General features: G+C 48.2%; 2 protein-coding genes across 3 annotated transcripts; one reads left to right on the plus strand and one right to left on the minus strand.

The window, feature by feature from the left end:
* Positions 1-8,394: 8,394 nt before the first annotated feature.
* LOC125946508 (uncharacterized) lies at positions 8,395-11,210 on the minus strand. The gene is made up of 2 exons (XM_049670015.1): positions 11,082-11,210; positions 8,395-9,596 (listed from the first exon to the last, which is right to left on the minus strand). Exons 1-2 carry the CDS (start codon positions 11,196-11,198, stop codon positions 8,910-8,912), a joined length of 804 nt encoding a protein of 267 aa, XP_049525972.1. The 5' UTR covers positions 11,199-11,210; the 3' UTR covers positions 8,395-8,909.
* Positions 11,211-14,944: 3,734 nt separating this feature from the next.
* LOC125946509 (uncharacterized) lies at positions 14,945-16,494 on the plus strand. 2 transcript variants are annotated; one of them, XM_049670016.1, is made up of 3 exons: positions 14,945-15,517; positions 15,993-16,025; positions 16,151-16,494. In XM_049670016.1, exons 1-3 carry the CDS (start codon positions 15,151-15,153, stop codon positions 16,468-16,470), a joined length of 720 nt encoding a protein of 239 aa, XP_049525973.1. In that variant the 5' UTR covers positions 14,945-15,150; the 3' UTR covers positions 16,471-16,494. The 2 variants fall into 2 exon arrangements, with proteins under 2 accessions (XP_049525973.1, XP_049525974.1); XM_049670017.1 differs by having other exon boundaries at positions 15,993-16,494.
* Positions 16,495-26,201: the final 9,707 nt, after the last annotated feature.

Here is a 26,201-nt window from a genome sequence, read left to right on the forward strand (position 1 = left end):
GTCATATTCATCATCATCATCAGCCTATATTTAAGTCCACTCCATGACGATGACCTCTCCCTGCGATCTCCAATTGCCCCTGTCTCGCGCTAGCTGCTGTCAACTTGCGCCTGGAAATTTCCGAACTTCATTACCTCACCTGGTTTTCAGCCGTCCTCGATTGCGCTTCCATTTTCTTGGTACCCATTCTGTGACTCTAATGGTCCACCAGTTATCCATCCTACGCATTACATGGCCTGCCCAGCTCCATTTCTTCCGCTTTATGTCAACTAGAATATCGGCTATCCCCGTTTGTTCTCTGATCCACACCGCTCTCTTCCTGTCTCTTAACGTTACGCCTAATATTTTTCCTTCCATCGCTCTTTGTGCGGTTCTTAGCTTGATCTGGAGCTTCTTCGTTAACCACCAAGTTTCTGCCCCATAGTTAGCACCGGTAGAATGCAATGATTGTACACTTTTCTTTTCTACGACAGTGGTAAGCTCCCACTCAGGATTTGGTAATACCTGCCGTATGCACTTCAACCCAATTTTATTCTGTACATTTCCTTCTCATGGTCAGGGTCCCCTGTGAGTAATTGACCTAAATAAACATACTCCTTTACAGACTTTAGAGGCTGACTGGCGATCCTGAATTCTTGTTCCCTTGCCAAGCTATTGAACATTATCATTGTCTTCACATTATTAATCTTCAAACCCTCTCTTACACTTTCTCGGTTAAGGTCCTCAATAATTTGTTGTAATTCGTCCACATCGTTGCTTAATAGGACAATGTCATCTGCAAACCGAAGGTTGCTCAAATATTTGCCGTTGATCCTCACTCCTAATCCTTCCCAGTCTAAGAAATTGAATACTTCTTCTAATAAGCATGCAGTGAATAGCATTGACGAGATTGTGTCTCCTTGCCTTACCCCCTTCTTGATAGGTAACTTTCTACTTTTCTTGTGGAGAACCAAGGTAGCTGTGGAATCCTTGTAGATATTTGCCAAGATATTCACGTATGCCTCCTGTACTCCTTGATTATTCAATGCCTCTATGACTGCTGGTATCTCACCTGAATCAAATGCCGTTTTCATAATCTATGAAAGCCATATAGAGAGGTTCATTGTAGTCCACAGATGTCTCGATTGCCTGATTGATGACATGGATATGATCCATCGTAGAATATCCCTTGCTGAAGCCAGCCTGTTCTCTTGGTTGGCTGAAGTCAAGTGTTGCCCTGATTCTATTGGAAATTATCTTGGTGAATATTTTATACAATACTGAAAGCGAGCTAATGGGTCTATAATTCTTCGATTCTTTAATGTCTCCCTTCTTATGGATTAGCATAATGTTGGCGTTCTTCCAGCTCTCTGGTGCACTTGAAGTCGTGAAGCATTGCGTATAAAGGACCGGAAGCTTTTCAAGCACGTCTCCTCCATCTTTGATTAAATCGACTGTTATTCCATCTTCTCCAGCAGCTTTTCCTCTGGTCATGTCTTGCAAGGCCCTTCTAACTTTATTGCTAGTTATAGAAGACTCTGTATCCTGTTCATTACTACTTCGAATGAAAGTAGCTTGGCTGCTCCAGGTACTGTACCAGTCAGTATAGAATTCTCCCGCTGCTTTCACTATGTCATTGTAATTGCCGATGATATTACCCTGCTTATCTTTCAGTGCATACATCTTGCCTTGTCATATACATTCTTGGAACACTAGAGGAAATATGTTGGTAGAATTCGCGGAAAGGAATAGGCTCCGAATAATGAATACCTTCTCCAGGAACCGAAGCAACTGGAAGTGGTCCTGGAAAAGCAAGGACCACTTGGAATGAAACAAGGAATGAAATAGATTTCATACTCTTTGCCGATCCCAGCATAGTGCAGGATGTAGAAGTGTTACGCAGGGTAAAATGCAGTGACCATAGATTATCGAGGTCTAGGATTTCTCTCAATTTGAAGAGAGAAAGAATAAAATTAGTCATTAAGAAACAGGCCAACCTAGACGCAGTAAGGGTAAACGCAGACCAATTCAGGTTGGTGCTCGCAAAGAAATATGCAGCTTTAGAACAGAAAGATGAAGATAACACACAGGTAATGAATGAAACCGCAACTCGGCTGATTTCAGAAGCAGCAATTGAAATGGGAGGTAATGCACCAAGACAACCTATAGGTAAGCTCTCCCAAGTAACAAAGAACCTAATGAAGAAACGACAAAACATGAAAGTGTCGAACCCGAGATATCAGAGAGAATTCGCTGAACTGTTAAAACGGATCAACAAGAAGAAAGTAAGGGATATTCGAAATTATAACGTGCACGAGATTGAGGAAGCAGTAAAATGTGGACGCAGCATTGAATCAGTGAGAAGGGGTAATATTAATTGGACTGAAATATCCGCATTGCTTATACAGTCGAACCCGGATATATGGAATCTGAAGGGGATCACAAAAAAGTTCAATATATAGTTAATTCCATATATCAAATAAAAATTTATACAAAACTTATCAAGGGGACTTTATTGCTGTTCGTTATACACAATAATTCGTTATATGTGGGTTAGATATATCTGGGTTTGACTGTATAACGTAAATCACTTTCGATTTCTTCGCACTAACCTACGGGTGCGAAACATGGGCGATAGCAAAAATAAATTTAGGTTTTCCAAAATGTTTAACAATCGCCTGTTGCACATAACATCATTATATTCCTCGAGCGCAGCCGCAAGCGTTACAAGTTCAGAAAGCGACTTTTTCGTTGCTGCACTTCCTGAAGTCGACAGTCCTAAATAACCAGCTTTAGCGTCGACGTACACCTCCGGATTAACGCACCACCCGTGTTCACGCTCTCTCTCTGCTTCCTTCCTTTCTTTTTTATCTCGAAGCCTCCTTTCACCTGCGTAGGGTAGCGAACCGGACGCGTGTCTGTATGACCTCCCTGCCCCTCTTCCCTTTTCTGTCTCTCTCTGGCACCTCTAAACACTGTGGAATTTCACTCGGGTATTTTTCTTGAAGACAAAAGGAAACCAGACGACAGAGCCCTTTTACCGTCTGTTACGTCGTAATTGGCTTTCGAAACTTGATTAGAGATCGAAGCGTGGTGAGCAGCGACATCCGCTTGGTGTGCACGCTTCGTGAATTGGCCGAACGACGCACCATGGGCGAACGCGCTCGCGCCGGCAGGGTGCTGCGTAGGCGGTACTGGTATACCTCTACGAGAACCATCGGCTATAAAAAAGGGGGGATAATAAAACGGGGATGGAGTAATGCAACGAAGGGAAAGAAAGAGAGGGCGGGGGGGAGGAGAAGTGTAGGCTTAAACTTCTCTCGTTTCCACAGCACGGCTGCAGAACTTAGAAGGGCGCCCCTTTTGCCGTCTCCCAGATATTTTGCGCACAGCTCTCTCTCGAACTATATTCCTTGCCCAACCGGAAGAGGCTCTCTCTTCTGAAGAGACCCGAATTCCCTGAGGGGAGGGGCTTGGCGCGAGGAACAGCCGACTAGAATTTATTTACTGCATGGTTTAGCCTCCCCGTTCCTATTTTTGGAATGGTAAGTAGTTTTGTTCAGCGCATTTTTCCTCCATTCCTTTTTTATTTATTTTTAACCTAAAGAGTTTCCGGCCACTGCATTCACCGTCCTATAACCCCCTTCTGTCACACGTGATGACAGTGAAAGCGTTTGGAAGTAGAATTCCATGTAAGAAGCAGAAAAACGACAGGAAAAGCGTGGACCTCTTTCGTCTTGTCGTTTTTTCATTCTCACAGTCCTTGAATTTTTGAGGCTTCGTCGTCCTACGAGCGCAAAACTTTGAATGCGCAACTGACAGGACGTGAAGTTGACCTTTCCACAAGCGAGAGAGTTCGATGGCGCTCAATATATGTACGGGAATAGGTGCTCCGCCGCTGTGAAAAAAAAATTCACCAGTGATTACGATAGTCCCTAATGTGAAATTTGGGCGCAGCTGTATACGTGTTGTCATTTCGCGATATTTGGGCTGGCGATGACAATCTGTCTCGTGCTGCACGTTGCAAACGGAGCGAAGTGTGGTGCGGCCTCGCTAATCGGGAGATCCCGAGAGGCAGCACATGGGCGCGATTCACAGCAGCCGTCGCAGACGAACCTCCACTCATGCAGCGCTTTCTTTCCTTATATGGCATTGGTGACTTCATCGTTGAACAGACGACGCACGCTACTCTGGTGCCATCTTGTAGCCACCGTCGCGGCAGTGCGCGTCTTCCGCGGCAATACGCTTTACTCCTCACGCTTTCGCCATACCCTCCTCCTCCGCTTTTCTCCTCGCGCTCTCTTCGCTCTTGCCGCTTTTTTTAACCGCCCGCTGCGCTCCGCATTAGCTCTTTCATCCGCTGCGCTCGTTTGCTCGGTTGCGCCGGAACAAAAGGCGCATATTAGACGCTTGATGGCCATATCAGTGTCTGACGGTTGTATTATCGATTACCTATAGGCATCGCGCTTCTTCTAGATCGGCTGTTCATAGAGGACGACGCCGATGCACTGTACGGTGCGATCACGTGACGGTAAATAGTATATTCAGCAGGAGAGGGAATTGAGCGAGCTGGTGTACGTCCATTCTTTATATAGTGACACTGTTGCCGCCATAGTAAATAGGGGGTGTTTCGCTTTGCCGAATCTACTTTAAATAGCTTTAAATGTACAAAAAATATAAAAATTATTTGAGTAGTTTTAGCGAACTGATCTTTTAGAACGCAAATAAAGCCATTCTATAGAGTGAAAATAGTCTGAAAAGACGCAAGGACGGTGGATGGGTGGCGCCGTTCTTTTCGAAGTATATCGCGCCATCTCCGTGACGTCATCGATTTTGGCGGCGTCTAGTCTGGTCTGGTCTGTATATTTAACTTTGTACCGGTGAAGATAGATTCTATTCTAAAAGAGCCAAAAATGAACTTAACCAGTTTTAAAAATAACATTTAGTGCACCACGACGGCCCATATACGAAAAAAAATAATTTGATATTCATGCGTCATCAAGGCGGTACCGGCGCTGTGGTTTAGGCGCGAAATTCGATAAATCGGAATCTAGCCTTTATTTCTATCTTCTGAAAATCAACTTTTTACCGCGAAATTAACGAAAACAGAGTTTGCAAAGAACAACTGTATCGAAGAAGAGGTTGGTGTCTATATGTGGCGCCATATGCTGCTCTTATCCGAACTGCTCTTATCCGAACTCAGGTATTCTTGCAGGAAACTATGGCGCGTGAATAGCCTTGATCGCTGGATATTCGGTCGTGCTACTACCAAGTTGCAAAAGGCTGCCGGAATTAAAAAAGTTGTTGCAGTTTCCGCTGAAAGGCGAAGCATCAATTGCGATAGCAAATTTGTAGAGAGCTATACGGAGTAATGATAGTAGCTTTATCAGCTGTATAAACTTGGACATGCAGCAGCACCGGCAACACGCAGAACTGTTGTCGACGCCGTCGGCGTTTTGCCCACGTTCGCACAAAATGCGTGCGGCGTTGGTGACTGTTGCCGGAGCCTCTGATATAAATAGGCACTTGGTGCCGCTGCTAAACGTCGCCTCCCTCCCCCCCCCCCCCCTCCCACGGCCTTTCGCGCGTCGGAAGAAGGCGCGTTTGCTCTACATATATGGTGATTGTAAAGGAGGAAAGAGACGCCTACTTCTGCAGCCCTTAAGGGAGCACTGCGCAGAACGCGCGTTTGTTCTCCGCCGTGGGTTCACTCCCGGTGAAAGCGCGCGTCCCTCGCGCCCTTTCATTCGCACATACAGCGTTCGGCGGCGCGCGGCGACGAATTCCACTCCATTGACGTCATACGGAACCTCACGGTGACGGCGACGGCAACGGCGACGCCAGAAATCTGCTTTGGAGTGTCCATATAATTGCTATCGCAATAAAAAAAGTTTCCGCAGTTTCACCTGAAAGGCGAAGCATCAATTGCGATAGCAAATTTGTAGAGAGCTATACGGAGTAATGATATTAGCTTTATCAGCTGTATAAACTTGGACATGCAGCAGCACCGGCAACACGGAGAACTGTTGTCGACGCCATCGGCGTTTTGTCCGCGTTCGCACAAAATGCGTGTGGTGTTAGTGACTGTTGCCGGAGCCTCTGATATAAATAGGCACTTGGTGCCGCCGCTAAACGTTGCCTCCCTTCCCTCCCCCCCCCCCCCCCCACGGCCTTTCGCGCGTCGGAAGAAGGCGCGTTTGCTCTACATATATGGTGATTGTAAAGGAGGAAAGAGACGCCTACTTTTTTTTTCGAAAGCTTGCCCTTAGGCCTACTTCTGCAGCCCTTAAGGGAGCACGGCGCAGAACGCGCGTTTGTTCTCCACCGTGGGTTCACTCCCCGTGAAGGCGCGCGTACCTCGCCCCCTTTCACTCCCACATACAGCGTTCGGCGGCGCGCGGCGACGATTTCATCTCCATTGACGTCATACGGAACCTCACAGCGACGGCGACGGCAACGGCGACGGCAACGGCGACGACGACGGCGACGGCAGAAATCTGCTTTGGAGTGTCCATATAATTGCTATCGCAATAAAAAGAGATCGGTTAACAATGAAACAAAGCAACCGATATGTCACTACCGTCCACAATGATAAACTTACAAGTGATTCGATCAGCAGGAAATGTAGTCACCGAGCAGGGAAGCACGATCTTGAGCACCGAAGTTCGCATGGGGCGCAAACACCAGAGAGTGTGCCACCTCAGCAAGTGGAAGTGACGGTGCGAGACGGATTCTCAATCCGTGCCACACAATTTCAGCATTTAGTGTGCAACTCTGAAAACCGATCATTGGCTCTCAACTAGCAAGAAGATTGTGTTCTTCCCCTGTCTATATGGTGCTCGAGTCCTATTGAAAGACGCACCGACTCTCTAAGTTGGTCGATCTTACCTGGCGGTTTCGCACTTCGAGGAACTGTCCCTCGCTGACTCCAGAAGATGATGCGCTCCGGCTTGTGCCTTGTGGCGCGGAAGCAGGCCTTGAGCCATGTCCATCATCTCCTTGAGGTCCCGGATGATCTCGACTCGCGCCTTGGCCTCGGTACGGTGGCTTGATGGGCATAGGTGTGCCGACCGGCGCATCTGTAGCGTAGTTCACCGCTTCTCCGCGTCGTGGCGCAGGATTGGCGCTGCGGTCAGTACAACGGTTCCGCAGCGCGCGCTGACTGCTACTGGTGGCAGACGGAGCGCAAGAAAAATAAAGCCCGTATGGGAATAGTTGTATGTCGTTTGTTCGTGTCATCGTGAAAGGAGAAGAGCTCCGGGTCTCGGTTACTGTTTGAAAGTTACTAAGGGATGTGGAATGTTCCAGGTCGGAAAAAATGACCGGCGAGATTAGCGGCGACATTGATTCACTAAAGAAGACCACCAATAAGACTTACTGCTTCGCTCCGAACTGCAAGTCGGGCTCTAAATCTGTGAGAAAGAGTGCTGGAATTTACGAATCTGGAAAGGTCTCCTGACAGCGGAAATGTTCGCCCCGGGCTGCTCAGTAGCTTGCTCAGTATCGGTGACGGTAATGAGCAAGCGGTACACCGAAAAGCGTACGTCCATGAGCTCCTCGACGTTGGAAATTTGCAAGCCGCACATGAGGTGCTCAGCGCCTGCGACATCGAGCACCGCTGCGCTGCTACAGGGAAAAGTGACTCTAGGCTGATATTCTATACAGCAGTCTGTGTAGCAAGGAAGTTCCTGCAAAGAACGAAGTGGCCCGATTGCTCAGGGACATTACTGAATTCAAGAAAATCATCTCTTCCTCCCGAGTCGTCACTTACGCTGCACATGAGTAGGTCAGAGCTGTTGGTCACTTCTGAAGCACTAAGCAAACTGGTAGCATCGCTGAAGACGCTTTAACGCTGTGCTTCAGTTTAACTGAGTTACGAAGGAACAGTATCGTCGACTTTGCCTCCTTTGTGCAGATGAATCCTCCGAATTGGATCGGCCGTGAGCGGCACAAAAAACACCTCATAAACGATGTTGTGAAGTTCAATTACACGCCTTTACTTTCTTGTCAAGAGCAAGAACATGGCGCGTGAAAGAAACAGGGAGAAGAGGAATCACCTGAAGCTGAGGCGTGTGCTGTGAATAATGTTATGATGTGGTAGACCAACGTTGCGACCTTGCTGGCGCTAGGCTAGCAATAGTTGGTGCGTCTGCTTACTCAGGTTACGAGAGCTTTTCTTATATTTTAAATATGTTGTCACAAGCAATGGCAAAGACAAAGACGTTGTAGTGGGGCTGGGTCAGAGGCTCTCCTGTCGGACTGAAAACCTGCAGAAACCTGTGCGCTCTATGCAGTCTTGACTAGACAAGTGCTAGCCCATGTACTTTTAAGTAAATACTTCCTGTAACAATATTCATGAATCTAGTCCAAGACGTATTGCTTTATTTTATTGCAACCAAACAGTGAACCATATGCGCTTACCAACACAATTCTTCTCGTAAGAAATTAAATACCGTAACTGAGGCAGCAATAAAACACATTAGCTGGATTTCTCGAAATTGAAACATTAGAACTCACTAAATATTGCGTAAACACGTTTCCATATATCGTATAAAACCATTGCAGTATTGTTTTATGCATGGAAAAAAATGCGTGTATACGTCTTTAATGCAATGGTCCGGAGCGCCGTGTTTGTACCAATAAATGTGACCAATCGCCAAGCTAGAAAATTGACTTGAGCAAATCGCGTTTTCCGACTAGACGACAATAACGAATTTCCGATTCTGTATATGCCGACACTGCTCAAAACGGCATTATATAACGCGTACTTCAAAGCTAAAATCAGAGGCAGCGATACGATCAAACACGCTGCTTGTTTACACAGCGCAGCGACGTTGCACGCGGCTGAACCGTTACACTGTCCGCAGCGCCACTTCTGCGTCGTGGTGCGAAGAAGTGGTGAACTAAGCTCGGTCGGCACACCTGCCCATCTAGCCACCGTAGCCTCTACGTGCTCCACCTGGATGCAGACGGTGGCGTGGAACTTGGACGGAATCGAAGTCGACACTGTCGACGCAGGCGGCGACCGAGGGCCGGATCCTGTCGCCGGGTGGGACACGTCGGCGCCTATGATGATCACGGGCTTCTGTTCGCTCATCTTGGCGGTGGTCCTCTGCCACAGGTTGTGCACGAGCGCCGCGCCGCACTTCTTGACCGCGTTGTTCTCCAGCAGGCACTGGGTGCGCAGCCAGAGCTCGGTCTCGGCGTAGTTGGTCGTCTTGGCGATGACGACCATCTGCAGCTTGTTGTGCTGCTGCTCGCTCAGGATGGAGCGAACGGAACGCCGGTTGTGGTCGGACGCGGACACCTGGAGAGGCTGGTCGATGCGCATGCCCAGTTCGAGGCCGATGCGCGTGAGCATCTTGACGAAGTTGTCGAGGCTGTCGCGCTGCGCGAACCGGCTCAGGCTGACCAACGTCCAGCGGTCCATGGTGGCCGGCTTGTAGAAGTGCTGGCCGCGAAGCTCCCACGTGCCCTCGCGCGGCTTGCGGAGAGAGTCGCTCTCGAACACCAGCGAAGGGAGCTCGAGCACTCGGCCCTTGCTCGGTGCTGATGTTGAGCTCGCGCAGGTAATCCTCGGTGCTGTTCACCAGGTCGCGCACGGACTGGCGAATCTCCTGCGTACCGGAAAACAAAATTACGATGAGGCGGGAAAGCGAAAACTTATGCGGGCGAACTTGCACTTGGCGATGGCGACAGTGACGATTACGGCCAAATGCTTGGTTCTCGTGCAGCGAACGATCTTGTACCCTTGTATACAGCGTTCTCATTTCCTTAAGAGGCATACAAGCAGCCTTCAACTAATTTGGGTTTAGTTCGCGCAAACTGGGAATTCCAGATGTCTGAAGCGGCCTGCGAATGCGATACTATATACGGGGTGTTTCTACGTAGACTGCGTAATATATAAAAGTAGCGGTTTTGAAGCAAGGAACGGTTCGTTCGGAAAGATGCCGTCGCTGGTGGCGGCCGTGAGGTGGCGGGTGATGCGTGGTGGTGGGCCGCTGATTGATAAAATTCGTTGACTTATGCTTGTAGTTTCAGCGGGCTCATTTTAACTTGAAATTGAAACGAGCTTTCCGTGCGGGCCGTATCGGCCTTTGGGTCTAGAAAAATGCTATTACCCGCGGGATTGCAGCATGACGAAATTCGGCTGTCAGAATGCCCGAAACAGAAACTGGGAGGCTGCAGCGAGCACAAAGCCGCGTCCCTTAAGGTGACGTGAGGAAAAGAACATTTGTCGCATTTTTCTATATCCAAAGGTTGATGTGGATTGTGCGGGAGCTTGCTTCAATTTCCCAATCACAATGAGCCCGCCGAAACTAAAAGCATAAATGTCAGTGATATTTTGTTGATTGGCGACTGGTCGCCGCGTGTCACCCGTCGCATCACGGCAGCCGCCAATGGCGGCGTGTCGCCGAGGGGACAGTCGTTTTGTTTCAGGACGTATTTTTATCCATTACGTAAGGTCTTCGTAGAAACACCCTGTATACCGAGTTTTTGACAATTAATGCTCGGATATATTAGGATCGATTACTCTGCCTCTTATTAAGGCGAGAGCCTTATATGTCTCATCGTTCAGTCGACCTTCAACGGCCTTGAGCGAAAACCGCGTCGTCAGAACGAAATCGTACACGATGACGACTCGGTGCAGTAATTCACTTACTACACCGACCCGGCATCGGGTCTTACCTATATGCAAACGCTCACGCAACAATTCTGATGGTGCGCAGGCCACCGTCGTCGTCGTGTTAATCATCGAGTTAATTCAGGCACTCGAACCCACAACCTTCGGTGGGAGTCGAACCCTCGAGCTTATGTGGTAGTCGAACCCATGATCTTTGGTGTTAATTAGGGGGAGGTTAATTAAGGCACCATTAATTAAGGTAGAGTCAATTAAGGCACTCGAACCCGCGACCTTTGGTGGGAGAAAACAAGTAATAAGAAGTAACAACGCATTCGAATGAGAATGTCAAGTAATTTAATGAATGTCTCTTGAGCGCGTATACGCTTTCGCCTTCACGTTCTTTGGCGTGTACTAAAGTGCCTCAATTTTTATGTTAGCGGAACGTGCACACTTGCTGTAGGGCGAACACAAAGAATACCTGGAAGCGCTTGGAAGGCGGTGTGGCCGTGCGCTTGATCAACTCGTAGGTCTGGTTGTCGTCGAGCTTCTTGCGGCAGTGCTGGCCCTCGACCATCTCGCACGCCTCGAGCGGCATGTAGACCGTGGCCGCGTACTGGATCTCGACGATGAACTTCTGGATCCTCTGGTCTTCGTTCAGTTCAACGTAGAAGGGCCGCTCGCGGAAGTTGAGCTGGTGTCGCGTATCCATGTTCTGGCGGCCGTCGAAAGCCGGATGCAGTTGGAGAGGTGGTGTCGGTACTTGTGGACGAGCAGCTCGATCACCAGGCCGTTGATCTTGGTGCTCAGGCACCGGTACTTTTTCTGCTCGGGCACCTTGGCCCCCGCCGAGGTCTCGAAGTAGATCTCCACGTCGTGTTGATTGGCGACCAACTGGATCCGCCGGCCAAGTTTCCCGTGCGCGTGCCGCCGAGGAAAGTGCGAAGGAAGGGACAGTTCCATCTCCTGCGACACAATTATGCGAGTTTCACCAATGCACTAAGCTAATAGAGCTTTAGCTTGACCGCAAACGTGTTATATACCAAACTGCTGGCGTAAGGCGGCCGGTATAGAGATAATAGTTAACATAGTCCTTTTATGATTTTCCTTCGGCGATCGAGAACACACGCAAAGCAACGTTTTAATTGCATTTTAGGTGGACAAAATGCCACATGTCTACCATCGTCGGTACTGCATCCACGGTAACCCGCACGCGGTAAAACTAATACGAAAACTATGCAAGGATGGTTTTCTTACAAGACAAATCGTGCACGTTGTACATGACACAGCGTCAGCCACATAACCAGCAGCCGTCCTTTTGGCTTCACTTCCACGCTAGCTCACAGGCAATAGAGTTATATGGCTTCTACAACAAGCCCACTTTGCAGTGCAAGGAAGCCTTCGTATGCAATAAATTCGATAAAAAAAAAAGGGGGGGGGGGGTCTTTGACCTCGTGAGTAATGGCAAGGAGAAAAATACAACCGCTCCTTTCATGAAACGTCCTCCCCCTTGCGCATTTTCGCAGGACTCATTTTTGTCGTTCCAAAGCGGGTTTTGTCTCAACCACAGGCAGGAGGACAACCCAAAATTCTGGCATTCTCATTAAAACATAATAATGCAGAACGACTGCTAGTGTTTCCTGCTTATGAATTTCACAAGGGAAGCCGAGATTATGTGTCTCCATGACTGGGGGAATCTACTCGAAGTCAAGGCTGAGAATGTTCTTTACGGTACGTGTCTGGATAAAGAAAAGCGCCTGCACTGTGTGTACTGGTAGACAAATTGAGCACCTCCCGTCCTTCCTCATCGGCGTCTTCCCGTTACTTCTGGCATTCTGGCGTTACTTCTTTTTTCTTTTCTTTCTTTCTGGGGTTTTACGTGCCAAAACCAGTTCTGATTATGAGGCACGCCTTAGTGGAGGGCTCCGCATTAATTTTGACCACCTTGGGCTCTTTAACGTGCACTACAACGCAAGCACACGGGCGTTTCATCATCATTGAGCTGCGCCAGGCTTCCCTAAAAAATTGATGGAACGGCTCCCTTTCAAGATCTACTCACTTTCTTTACATTGTGGGAAAAAAACGCCTCGGTCCCGCGGTCCACGGCCACAGCTCCAGTCCCAGCCGGCCACGCCCAAGAACGCCCAACCGCAGCTCGCGCGTTCCTCGCACCACTGCTCGCGCGTCCGTCCTCTTCTTCGTTCCACAGTAGCCTCATATCCACTATGAGCGTTCCCGCAACATCTAGTAGATCATCGGCTTTGTGCTCGCTGAAATACCTATCAAAAATAAGGTGTTTCTCGAAATGTCGCGCACATATTTTGTCCTTTAAATTAAGCGCTCGCTTACTTTCAGGATTTTTTGCCGCCACTGGTGCAGTAGCTGAACATCAGATGGCGTCGCGAAGAGCGAAAGCTTCTCGCGTCCTTGGCCATACCCAGATTTACAGCCGGGAACAAAACATTGTCCTGTTGCTCAGTCTCTTCACGCACAAGTATCAAGATACCTTGTCCCGTCAGGCATGAATAAACATACTGCAGACGGGGTACACAAAGCATATGTAACACGAAAATTTCGAACCTTCACTCCCTCGTAGACTTTCATGCGTGAAAAACAAATACTGTTGTTGTGTCTTTTTGTGCAGCATTATTTATTGTCCGTTTCCTCTAAAGACATGTAAAAATATTCCGCATACGTGCAGAAAAAGTGGTACCATGTGTTTATTAGGGCTTTTATTATTTGTCCTCATATTTTTTTTTGTGTTTGACTGATGTCAAATTGAGACGGCTGAGATACCATAGCTGAGGGCCCGCCTTTCTAGCAGACGACACGCTCTACGCGTGCCGCACTTACCCGCACTGCGCATTCCGCACCGCCGTCTGCCTCAGCAACTCAACAGCTTGCTTGCATGTGCGCATGCGCTGAGTGATTTCCACGCGCCTCGGCAGACGGCGCTACGCGAAGAGAGTAGATAGAGTTACTGTACCTTTGGTGGCATATACAGTAACTCTAAGAGTAGAGAGTAATAAGGAAACGACATACAACGGAGGCGTACAAAAACAGAGTACCCAAAAGGGGTTCAGAAAGTTTGGTAATTGATGGCAGGTAGGACATTAGGCGATATAATAACTAGACCTTGGGGGTGCAACGGACCGCTCCGTTTCAAAGGGGACACTCATAGGATCCATTCATCCAGCTAGAACTAGCAGAGTTGTACCTCTGAACGCGCCGCTTGCGCCCCTATTCGACAAATCTGGTCACATGCGCAAAAACATCCTTTTGAGGGAAATTCAACTTCACGGCTGTGCCTGCACCGTAGATTTTGCCTGCACCGACGCCAGCTGCGCCACCACCTTCGCGGAATGAAGGAGCAAGCGCACTCGGCAGCTAAGACGCGCCGTATCCTGCATTCACGAGGAGTGGCTTTTCTGCTTAACAAGGATGCGTCGGCGGGCAAGATGGAGAACCTATGCGCAACTCTGCTCCCGTAGTACAGCGTACCCGTAGTAGAGTGTACTAGAAGGGGGAGTGGGTCCAGTACCGTGGGTCCAGCGGACGCCTTAGCAAGAGGCGAGGGTGAAGGAAAAAACACGGAAAATGTGGCGGCGCTGTCGTCGCCTTCTCCTGAATCTCCGGCCAATAAACGTTCGCTCCGGCTGTTTCGGCAGCGCTCATTGGCTGAGGCGAGCCCGCGGGCTGAGTAGCTGTCGTCTGCTCGACGCACCGTCGTTGTTGGGTCGTTTGCGTTCTTTCCGCCGCTGTTTTTCAATTTTATGTACAATAGATCGGTGTGGGGAATAATCTCAGTGTTACCGCCACCGAGTATCCGCCTGTCAATGCTCAATGCAGCTGCGGTAGGGTCTCCGACGCGACAAGCGTCCGGCTGGCGAGCGGGGCCGCTCATTCGGAAGAAAGTGACGGTGGCGCCACCTGAATTTTCAATAAAAAATGCCTCAGCGCAGAGCCCTCGTTAGACCCACTCCCCCAATCTAGTACACTCTACCCGTAGGGACCATATACAGTATCTCTAAGAGTAGTTACTGTATATGCTACTTTTGGTAGCATATGCAGTAACTCTATAGAGTAGTAGAAGGGAAGCAGAAAGCGTGTGCGAAAGCGTGAAGAGGAGCGGAGGGAGAGAATAAAGGAATGAGCTAGGCCCCCAGCGTTCGCGTTGCACGGTTTGTCCCGAGCGAATGCGTTGCGCGGCGGCGGAGTCGGCGCTCCTATTTATCTTACTCCGTGGTTCCGGCCCAACTCTGATGCCGCTTATTCACGTACATGCGTCGTGATGTGTGTAGTGCGCGGCACGGTGCGGTGGATGGAGACAGACAAGAAGCAGACGACAAGGAATGCGCGCGCGGAGGTGATTTCCGTACTGAATGGAAGACGACAACGCCGAAGAGCGTCCGGCACGTGAACACGCGGTGCAAGAACAGAAAATAAAAGGAAAAGGCATCCAATCAGAAGAAAACACGGAGCTTTGAGCGGCCAATCAGCAAGAGACGAATCGACCAGAGTGGCAGAAAAGCGAGGCGCACTGGCAGAGGATGGGACAGTTCCAGGAAGCGATGCCAGCAGAAGGTCGGCCACCGTACCGGGAGATGAAGACGGGCCGTGGGGTACCGGACCCGAGCCACGAAGACTTCGCCCGACCGGGGCCTCCTGCTAACCCGTTCCCAGGTGTCGCCACTCTACCCTATCAAGAACTGCTACCCGAGGCCGGCGAGCTTCTACGTCCGTGGGCTGAACGTGAGCAGTTGGGCTCACGTTCATTCATCCAGTCCGAGTTCTACGCCCAGCTGACCGGCTGGAACGCCGCCATCTGCCCGTACCGCCAAGCCACCTGCCTTCCCTCTCCAAGCCAGAGCTGCCGCTCTCTGATTGCCTGTTCAACGGTCCAGTATACCGACTTTGGTAAGACCAACGCCGCTTCTTGCATAGCCTCTTCTCCGCGTCGAAACTTTTGCGCACTCACACGCGTGATATGCCTTAACTTACGTGCTATTGATACCATTCCAGCTCCAGATGTGTTTCTTATTGAGTTTTTCCTTTTGAGTGTTCATTTTCTGGGCTGCTTTTCGTCTTAGTTAAGTTTGTGTGCGTTTTACAACAAACGGCTATGTCCTCGATTGGGTTCTCGGAGGATCCGCCTCAGAGAACCGTCAGAACCAATTAAACAAAGGAACCTGACATCACAACATGTAAGCAGAAATGCTTTTCTTAGATAAAGCCTTGGCCGATTTTAATTAAATGTGTTCCACTCGAGATAGAAAGTTAAACTGTAGGGAGCTCGTAACTCTCCCAAGAGACTGCAAACATTGTCTTGATTCTGCCCAGCTACGTGGCATTTGCATATTTTTAATTCTGAAGGCCTTGCCCTGATCCGCAGCTCGTCGTTGGGCGACCCAGTATAGGGGTCAAGGTGGTGACGTCAGCAACGGTGCGGGGTGGCGTCGTCGTGGTCGGCGAGACAGGAGCGGCCGGGCTGCTCTCCGCCGTGCCGCCCACCGTTCGCGGGCTGACGAAGCCGACCCAGTAGGGGTCAAGGTGGTGACGTCAGCACCGGTGCGGGGTGGCGTCGTCGTGGTCGGCGAGACAGGAGCGGCCGGGCTGCCCACCGCCGTGCCGCCCACCGTTCGCGGGCTGACGAAGCCGTTGCAGTAGCTGGTCGTCACCGGGCTCGGTGGCGGGATCGCAGCGGGGCGCGTCTGGGACACCACCCGCTGCTGAAGAGCCTGCGCGAAGGAACTGCGCACGGTACCCGCGGAAGACAGCGTTGCGGGAGCCACGCCTCCGCCGGGCTCCGATGCGAATCGCGGAAAAGACCGACGACATCGGAGAAAGAGCTTGTCAATTGGGCTAGTTAGCCGTGTATTATAATAATAATAAAATATTCGCATCAAAACACATGCGTGGTGCTCTAGACCAGCGGAAAAAGCTGCCGACACAGACAGCTTGACGAAGCCACATGCCCCCACAAAATAGCGACTGCGCAGTTACGTGATGCCATGTACAGGGTAGACCACATCTAAGGTGAACACCTCATTAGTATTCAAGACATCATAGAAGCTGATGTTCAGTACATAATTAGAAAAATCATTATTTGGTGTTTATCAACACCATGATTACACACCGTATAACGAACATTTCACTTGTGAAGTAGAACAAACGCTGTAGTTTTACCGGCTTGACTACTAATGAGGTGTTCACCTTAGATGTGGTCGACCCAGTACATAAATCGCAATGAGATTACAGAAAGGTCTTAACAATGCGAAAGGACGCATTGAATAGCGACAGTTTTAGGAATCACGGTTTACGTTACGGCAACGAAAAAAACAAATATCTATAGACAGTTGCAGTGGTAAGAAAGATATTAGGGAGGTTTGAACTGAATGCGTAATTCTTTGAAAGTTAGGCTCTCTAAAGTAAGCTTGTTTCTGTGTAATGTACTTAGTAGTCTGGCAAAAGCTTAATATCGCAAAAAACACAAAGCGCCTTTTCTTGGGCGCCTGTGAAACAGCTCAAATTCGCAACCAAGTCCCGCAATATAAGTTTATTTCGCTGTCAGGATAATGCAGTAATAGCCATATGCAGTCAACTACTCTAAAAAAAAAACTTGTTTCTGTGTGATGTATTTAGTAGTCTGGTGAAAACTTAATATCTCAAAAAAATTGGAGGACGCTTAACCTTCACTTGTAAGAGTGGAACGCGATAGCATTCAAAGATTCCTGACTGCTTCTCACGCGTTCCCACAACTATACAGCTTAAGCAATACCGGGAAATACTGGCGGCGAACGCTATGCACGAAGGCGAGTTTTCTGGTAGAAACGCGGCCTCTTGCGTGGGGTGATCCCGGAGGTATTGCACAGCAGAGCCCAAAACATTGCATAATTTTCTTGTTTCCGTTTTATTGCGATAGCAATTATATGGACACTCCAAAGCAGATTTTTGCCGCCGGCGTTGCCGTCGCCGTGAGGTTCCGTATGACGTCAACGGCGATGAAATCGTCGTCGCGCTCCGGACGCTGTATGTGCGAGTGAAAGGGCACGAGGGACGCTCGCTTTCACGGGGAGCGAACGCACGTCGGAGAGCAAACGCGCGTTCTGCGCCGTGCTCCCTGCAGGGCCGCAGAATTAAGCGTCTCTTTCCTCCTTTCCATATATACAGAGCAAACGCAACGTTTCCCGTCGCGCGAAAGGCTGTGGGGGAACGGGAGGGAGGGAGGGGAGGCGACGTATAGCTGCGGCACCAAATGCGTATTTATATAAAAAATGTGGTTGATCCCTCTTATATAGGAATCGGTATAGAACACGAAAGTGAAACGTGTCTTCACAGAAGTAGTGTAATGTTTATTGCACATTGATATATAATGTCTATTGGTGTTTTGTGGCTAAAGCGCCCTTAGGCGTTGATGCACCCACGCTGACGCCTGGTGGCACGTCTCCTCCATCACGACTACCAACGTCGATGACCATGAGCAACCGTCGTGCATATGGAAGCTGCACTACGCTGCACACGCTAGCACAACGCGAAAGACGAAGCACGTAACTGACACACTAATACAACGCGCAAGACAAAGCACGTAACTGAATCGTCACCGAGTCAAATCAGCGCGTACAGCGCGTCGTAATTGCAGCCTCCGCGATCAACTTCAGAAACATTTTCAGAGCTAATTGCGGAGGCCACGCTCCGCTGTGCTGAGTACGGTGAACGCCGCGACCTAGGTGGCGTTGGTAGTGCTTCTTGATGCCAGCGTCCCTTCGAATGCTGGCATCGAGGCGTCGTAGTGTTGAGACCACCGAAGGGTTCACTGTCGGTGCGCGTTAGTGTCATAATGCAGTACTTCTCTTTTCTGCTCGTAGGCGGCGGCACCGCCCCGAGCAAGAGCGCGGGTACACGGAGGAGTGTTAGATATATAAGGCGCGTCTGTGTAGCTCTCTGCAAATGCGTTTGTGGCGCAATGGGTTAAACGATCGGCGATCTATCGTCGCGGACCGGGAGGTCGTGGGATCGATTTCCAAATTTTGCATGTTTGTGGAACTTTTTCTTCTGGTTTCTTTCTTTGTATTATGTTCGTGTACATTGTAAGAACGTCATTCCGTATTTCCGTATGACGTATTTCCGTGACGGAAATACGTCAGTGAAGTCTTGGTGGACCCCGGCATAAAACACTTTCGTGTTAAAACGCCGCGCGCGTTCGGTGCGAACGCGGGCAAAACGCTGACGGTGTCGACAACAGTTCTGCGCGTTGCTGGTGCTGCTGCATATCCAAGTTTATACCGCTGATAAAACTGCTATCCTTACTCCGTATAGCTCTCTACTAATTTGCTATCGCAATTGGTGCTTCGCCTTTCGGGTGAAACTGCGACAAATTTTTCGTTTCGTACTTTTAATATTTCAGTCTGAAGAGATTTAACATAAAAAGCATGCGCTGTGTGTGTTTGTTTCGTGACATTTCTTTGTGGATTGTCATTCTGAAAATTCCGCGGAATAGCTTTTCCAAGAATGCAAGACAAAGTATGAGCAACATTGTCAACATGGTGTGGCAAGATAACCCGCATATTGTCACGAACCTTCAGAAGTAGTACTGTAGGTTTAATAAACCGTAAAGCAGCTGGCTCCTGGAAATCGCGTTAAAACACAAAGCGCCCTTTCTTGGGCGTCTGCGAAACAGCTCAAGTTCGCAACCAAGTCCCACAGTATAAGTTTATTTCGCTGTCAGGATAATGCAGTAATAGCCACATGCAGTCAACTACTCTAAATGAAAGAAAAAGAAGCTTGTGCAGATACAACGCATCTGGGCTATGTGAAACCAAGGTTTCATGAATATCAGTTTATTTCGCTGTCAGAGTGGTACAGCGATAGCCTAGAACTTGTCGATGGGCTAAATAGCAATTTGTCTTGGTGAGAGCCTAATAGCGCAAGGCCACTCACACCAACCTAACATAGTCAGTGGGCAACTGTGAAGGGTCGAGGCAAGTGATCACACAAGATGGAGGCGAACGTGGTCGAACAAGTTGTTGCCCTAATAAAGGAGTGTCGAAACATTGGCTCCAAGAGCATTCCTTGTTCGACCACTGTTCGTCACAAGAAAGCAGCTGGGCTGACACGTGACTGCCACTGTGCGCCGGGTTGGGGTGCCACTGTGCGCCGGGCTGGTCCCTCGAGGAACTTTGCGTGTATAGGCGAACTTCTTTCACGTTCGGAAAAAACACTTTTATGTACCACGTACTGAGCAACAGAAAGCTGTATCGGTAGTTTTTCATGTTGTTCTACAATTTTCTCATTGACACTTTGATAATTAGGGCAGTACTTCTCGAGTTAGATAATTAAATACAATTAGCTAATTAAATCTCAGCAACGAAAAAATTACTGGCGGCTACTCCACTGCACTGGAAACAATACGCACTAGGTTTGCTTCGCGTAACGCCGTTCCTCTTTTTTTTTTTAAATGGTGCTCCGTGATAGCTGGGACACCCTGTATAGCAGAGGGCTCCGGATTTACCACCTGGAGTTAAGACGAAAGCCTTAGATGCCTCACGGGTAGAAAATTTGACCGTCCGGAAAATTCAATGGCACCAAAATTGATGGCACCATTGATGATCGAACCCACGACGTTTGTTGTTAATTAAGGCACAGTTAATTATGATTAAAAATTAAGTGGTGGTGGCGTGGAGCAGAGGTATAACATCCGGCCTCAAATCTGAAGGTCGTAAGTTCGAATCCTCCTCCAGTCCACTACATTTTCAGGCATGGGGTGGTGCATGACACCGGCAAAAAGATATTGCCGAGAGCTAATAGGACTATACTAGTCCAGGTGCAACCAAACAAGGAAGGCCCACAAAGCTTCATCAAAGTCACTCCCACACCTGAACAGGAATTGGCCTCCCTGGTGCAGTATTCGGCCACTACCTCCCTCATGATTCCGACAATTACCCATTGCCCTCAGTCCCCAGCGGCTGCGGAGCACCTGACCAAGGCGGCGGTCAGACCTGCGACGCGGCAGAGGGTGCTAAGAATCTCTGGGTCCGGACAGGCCGCCACTGGAAATTGAACCTGGCAACGCGATAGAGGGCGAGTGTTGAACGTTGCACTCGATAGAGTGCAACGTTCAACACTCGCACTCTATCGAGTGAGGCTAGTTTAGCAGGGCTAGTTGAATTATCAGGTATTGCCTGGGATATGATTGGCCTTATAGTGAGATTAGAAGAACTGGTGAGGCTTACACAGTGCTGACTAACGGCCGCGTCCTCTGCTACAGAGGTCTTCCAGACAAGAGAGAATTGGGGAGGATTTTTAATCGATAAGGACATAGGGGGCAACATTGATGAATTCTACAGCATTAGTGAGCTGAATAATTAATGAACATAATAAAGCTGAATAGGTATAGAATGAAGGTAGTACAAGCCTACGCCCCAAACTCCAGTAACGATGATGAACAAATAGAACAGTTTTATGAAGATGTTGAATTAGTAATCAGAAATGTGCAAACTCGGTATACTGTAGTGATGGGTGACTTCAATACAAAAATGGGGAAAAAGCAGGTTGGTGAAGAAGCAATTGGCAACTACGGCATCGATTCTAGGAACGCAAGAGGAGAGATGTTGGTAGTTCGCGGAAAGGAATAGGCTCCGAATAATGAATACATTCTTCAGGAAGCGCAGCAACAGGAAGTGGACCTGGAAAAGCCCTAATGGAGAAACAAGGAATGAAATAGATTTCATACTCTCTGCCTTTCCAAGCATAGTGCAGGATGTAGAAGTGTTAGGTAAGATAAAGTGCCGTGACCATAGGTTAGTGAGGTTTAGGATTTCTCTCAATTTGAAGTGACAAAGAATAAAATTAGTCAAAAAGAAACAGGCCAACCTAGACGCAGTAAGGTTAAAAGCAGACCAATTCAGGCTGGAGCTCGCAAACAAATATGCAGCTTTAGAAAAGGAAGATGAAGACAACATAGAGGTAATGAATGAAACCGTAACTAGACTGATCTCAGAAGCAGCAATTGAAGTGGGAGGTAAGGCACCAAAGCAACCACTAGATAAGCTCTCCCAAGACACAAATGACCTAATAAAGAAACGACAAAACATGAAAGTGTTTAACTCAAGAGATCAGATAGAATTCGCTGAACTGTCAAAGCTGATTAACAAGAAGAAAGTAAGAGATATTCGCACTTATAACGTGGGAAAGTTTGAGGAAGCCGTAAAATATGGACGCAGCATGAAATCAGTAAGAAGAAAACTTGGCATAGGACAAGGCAAGATGTATGCACTGAAAGATAAGCAGGGTAATATCATCAGCAATTTGATGACATAGTAAAAGCAGCGGAAGAATTCTATACTGATCTGTACAGTGCCCAAAACAGCCGAGCTACTTTCATTCGAAGTAGTGATGAACAGTATACAGAGGCTCCTATAACTAGCAATGAAGTTAAAAGGGCCTTGCAAGACATGACCAGAGGAGAAGCTGCTGGAGAAGATGGAATAACAGTCGTTTAATCAAAGATGGAGGAGATGTCATGCTTGAAAAGCTTGCGGCCCTTTATACGCAATGCCTCACGACTTCAGGTGTACCAGTGAGCTGGAAAAACGACAACATTATACTAATCCATAAGAAGGGAGACTAATTAAAGAATCGAAGAATTATATACCCATTAGCTTGCTTTCAGTATTGTATTAAATATTCAACAAGATAATTTCCAATAGAATGAGGGCAACGCTTGACTTCAGCCAACCAGAGAACGAGCTGGCTTCAGGAAGGGATATACCACGATGAATCATATCTATGTCATCAATCAGATAATCCAGAAATCTGCGGAGTAGAATGAACCTCTCTATACGACTTTCATACATTATGAAAATGCATTTGATTCAGTAGAGATACCAGCAGTCATAGAGGCATTGCGTAATCAAGGAGTGCAGACGGCAAACGTGAATATCTTCGCAAATATCTACAAAGATTCCATAGCTACCTTGGTTCTCCATAAGAAAAGTAGAAAGTTACCTATCAAGAAAGGGGTCAGGCAAGGAGAAACAATCTCTCCAATGTATTCACTGCATGCTTAGAAGAAGTATTCAAGCTCTTAGACTGGGAAGGCTTAGGAGGGAGGATCAACGGCGAATATCTCAGCAACCTTCGGTTTGCAGATGACATTGCCCTATTCAGCAACAATGGGGAGAAATTACAACAAATGATTCAGGGCCTTAATCGTGAAAGTGTAAGAGCGGGGTTGAAGATGAATATGGAGAAGACAAAGATAATGTTCATTAGCCTTGCAAAGGAACAAGAATTCAGGACCCTCAGTCAGCCTTTAGAGTCTGTAAAGGAGTACGTTTATCTAGGTCAATTACTCACAGGGGACCCTGATCATGAGAAAGAAATTTGCAGAAGAATAAAATTGGGTTGCAGTGCATACGGAAGGCACTATCAAATCCTGACTGGGAGTTTACCACTGTCGTTGAAAATAAATGTGTACAATCATTGCATTCTACCAGTGCTAACATATGAGGCAGAAACTTGGAGGTTAACAAAGAAGCTCGAGAAGAAGTTAAGGACCGCACAAAGAGCGATGGAACGAAAAATCTTAGGAGTAACGTTAAGAGACAGGAAGAGAGCGGTGTGGATCAGAGAGCAAACGGGGGTAGACGATATTCTAGTTGACATTAAGAGGAAAAAATAGAGCTTGGCCGGCCATGTAATGCGTAGGATGGATAACCGGTGGACCATTAGAGTTGGAGAATGGATACCAAGAGAAGGGAAGCGCAGTTGAGGACGGCAGAAAACTAGGTGGGGCGATGAAGTTAGGAAATTTGCAGGCGCAAGTTGGAATCAGCTAGCGCAAGACAGGGGTAATGGAGTTCGCAGGGAGATACCTTCATCCTGCAGTGGACATAAATATAGGCTGATGATGACGATGATGATGATCCGAACGGTTATTTGTGGCCGTAATGTTTATAACAAGAACAGTCATAATGAGAAGCATGAAACGCGGGGACATTCGCGTACACAAAGCTTGCGTACAAAAACTGTAAATTTTCACACAACAGTAATGTTCACAAAATATAAGTACTCCTGTGTCCGAGTATGCGAGTGTTTTGCTGGAATGTGGTACTAAGTAGAGCTCAGATTTGAACTTTGAAAGAGTACTTACGAGGTCTGTTAGAAAAGTATACGACCTTATATTTTTTGCGAACACCAGCCGATAGCGTCAGTCACGCAGCATTTGAGTGAGGTAGGGCACAGTGCTCGCGTTTTTTTTTTTTTTTTTTTTTTTATTGCAAGGAAAATGACGGAGTGACTGGAGCAGCGCTACTGCATCAAATTTTGCCAGAAACTGGGCGACAGCCAAGCGGAAACCATTCGGAAGATTCAGACGGCTTTCGGTGACGATGCTATGAGCAGCAGACAGATTAAGGGTGGTGCAACCGGTTTAAAGACGGCTGCACATCGATGGAGAGCGAGCCACGCCCCGGTCGGCCATCAACATGCCGAAATGACCAGGTCATTGCCGAAGTGAACGCTGTGGTGATGCGGGACCGTCGTGTGACTATCCGAGAAATTGCGGATTAGGTGGGCCTTAGCACTTTTTCTGCACATTCCATTATGACCGAAGATGTGGCCATGAAGAGAGTTGTGACGAAATTCATGCCGAAGCTCTATCTGCTGCCATACTCACGGACTCACAAACCACCTGTCGCCTGTATCTCACCGGCACGGCGCCGCGCTTAGTACTAAAAATTCTAGGGAGTCAAATTACCGGATTCCACTACCTCACCTGGTGCCCCGCACACGAGGGCATGGAGGGCAACACAAGGGTGGACCGGCTAGCTTGCGTACTGAGCATCCGAGCTGCGGACCGACCCAGTGATGAGCCTCCCTCTACACCGCGCGACATCCTCGAACACCAAAGACAGGAGTGGAGGCAATAGGGACGCCCTCACCCAAAGTTAAACAGTCAACAGGCGAGGAATTGGCACCGACTTCAAACACATATATACCCAAACCTACATACACTTAGCCGTATTCACCAAACACGATACACTGACGAATGCCCTTGGTGCGAGTACACGCCAACGTTACCGCACATCACGTGGATATGCCCAAACAGACCGACACATATAAACTCCACACTATTAAACACAGAAGATTTTAACAGGCAGTGGGAGGTGCTGCTTGCGGACGAGGACCAGGACAGCCAACTGGCTCTCCTGGACCAAGCCCAGCGAGCCGCTCGTGCCAGTGGAGCCCTGGACTAGGGGCCATTTCATTTTATCCATTAAAGTTTCTCTCTCTCTCTCTCTTGTGATACTTGCAAATATACCGTGTAATTAGTTTCTGCCTAGTTTATTTCGACGTAACATTTGAGGGGGGGGGGGGGGGGGCATAATGATGCGAACCTTATTCTAAGCTTTGCGAGTAAGCCAATTTCTGAGTGGTATGTCAACAACAAATGCAAGGCCCGCAGCTGCTTCGAAGGTAGGGAATAGGACTTAAGATATGCCACGTAACAGTACGGGAGCCTGACAAATCGTGTCTTTTTAGCACTCAAGACAAATGCTCTCGTCATGTTACATGGGGCATTCAATTACTATGTGTTACACTGTCTCTACATTGCTACAGTTATCACAGTAGGGAGCAGAGGTACGCCCTGTACATGATACAGACGACTCTTCGTGAACGCTACATTCAGCCGAAGCCGATGGTACATCGTACCTGATTGACGACAAAGTCGCCGTAGAATTCTTTATCTCATACCGGGGACAACCGATCGCAGAACTTATCTCGGTGAAGCGGCAAACTCCACGTGCGATCTATGTTTTCATAGGCATACTTTTTTGTAGTGTTCGAATCACGCCTTTTCTCAATATATATATATATATATATATATATGTGTGTGTGTGTATATATTCTTTTAAAATTTATGTACCGAAGTCTTTTTCGGCCAGCTTCATTAGATTTCTCGTTTCTCTAGTTAGCCCGGATTAGCAAGGTATTCACTGGAAGGTGATGCAACGCCCAGCAATGTTGGCCTTGCGGTGAATATAGACAAAATGCCATAGGCTGCAAGCTGGTAGTAACTGCGCATGTGCCTGATCCACAAACTTTGTAGAACCGCTTTCGAATCCGTGAATAATACGCCCCAGCGCCTTGGTGGCTGTCGAAGCACACACCTAGAGGCCTCCTTAATGCCATTTAGCTCGGCTAACGTAGCCATGTCGCTCGCTCAAGATGGAACGATAATCGCTGCAAGTCCGCGCGAAGAGTGGCGACTAGTTGCAGAGCCATCCGTGAAAATGTGGGTTTCGGCTGCGTAATCTTTTTGAATATATTTCAGATCAGTGTTATTGGCCGCTGCTTGAGGCATTTTTTGCACTGGTTCCAAGGTTACATAACACAATTGGAGGGGTGACAATGTCTAGGGGGGAATGTTTCGTGGAATAATTTGTGACAGCTGAGCGGGAATGGAGATAGATATGGTTCCGATGGTCTGCGCTAAGCTGAACTTAGCACTGCTTCTTGAAGTGTGCATAAAATAGTGGGCCTTCTCGTGAAGGACATGTCGCCGTGGAATCCGAAGTGTCTTTGCGAAGACAGTACGTCG

Source organism: Dermacentor silvarum, chromosome 7 (assembly GCF_013339745.2).
Source record: "Dermacentor silvarum isolate Dsil-2018 chromosome 7, BIME_Dsil_1.4, whole genome shotgun sequence".
NCBI classification, from domain to species: domain Eukaryota; kingdom Metazoa; phylum Arthropoda; class Arachnida; order Ixodida; family Ixodidae; genus Dermacentor; species Dermacentor silvarum.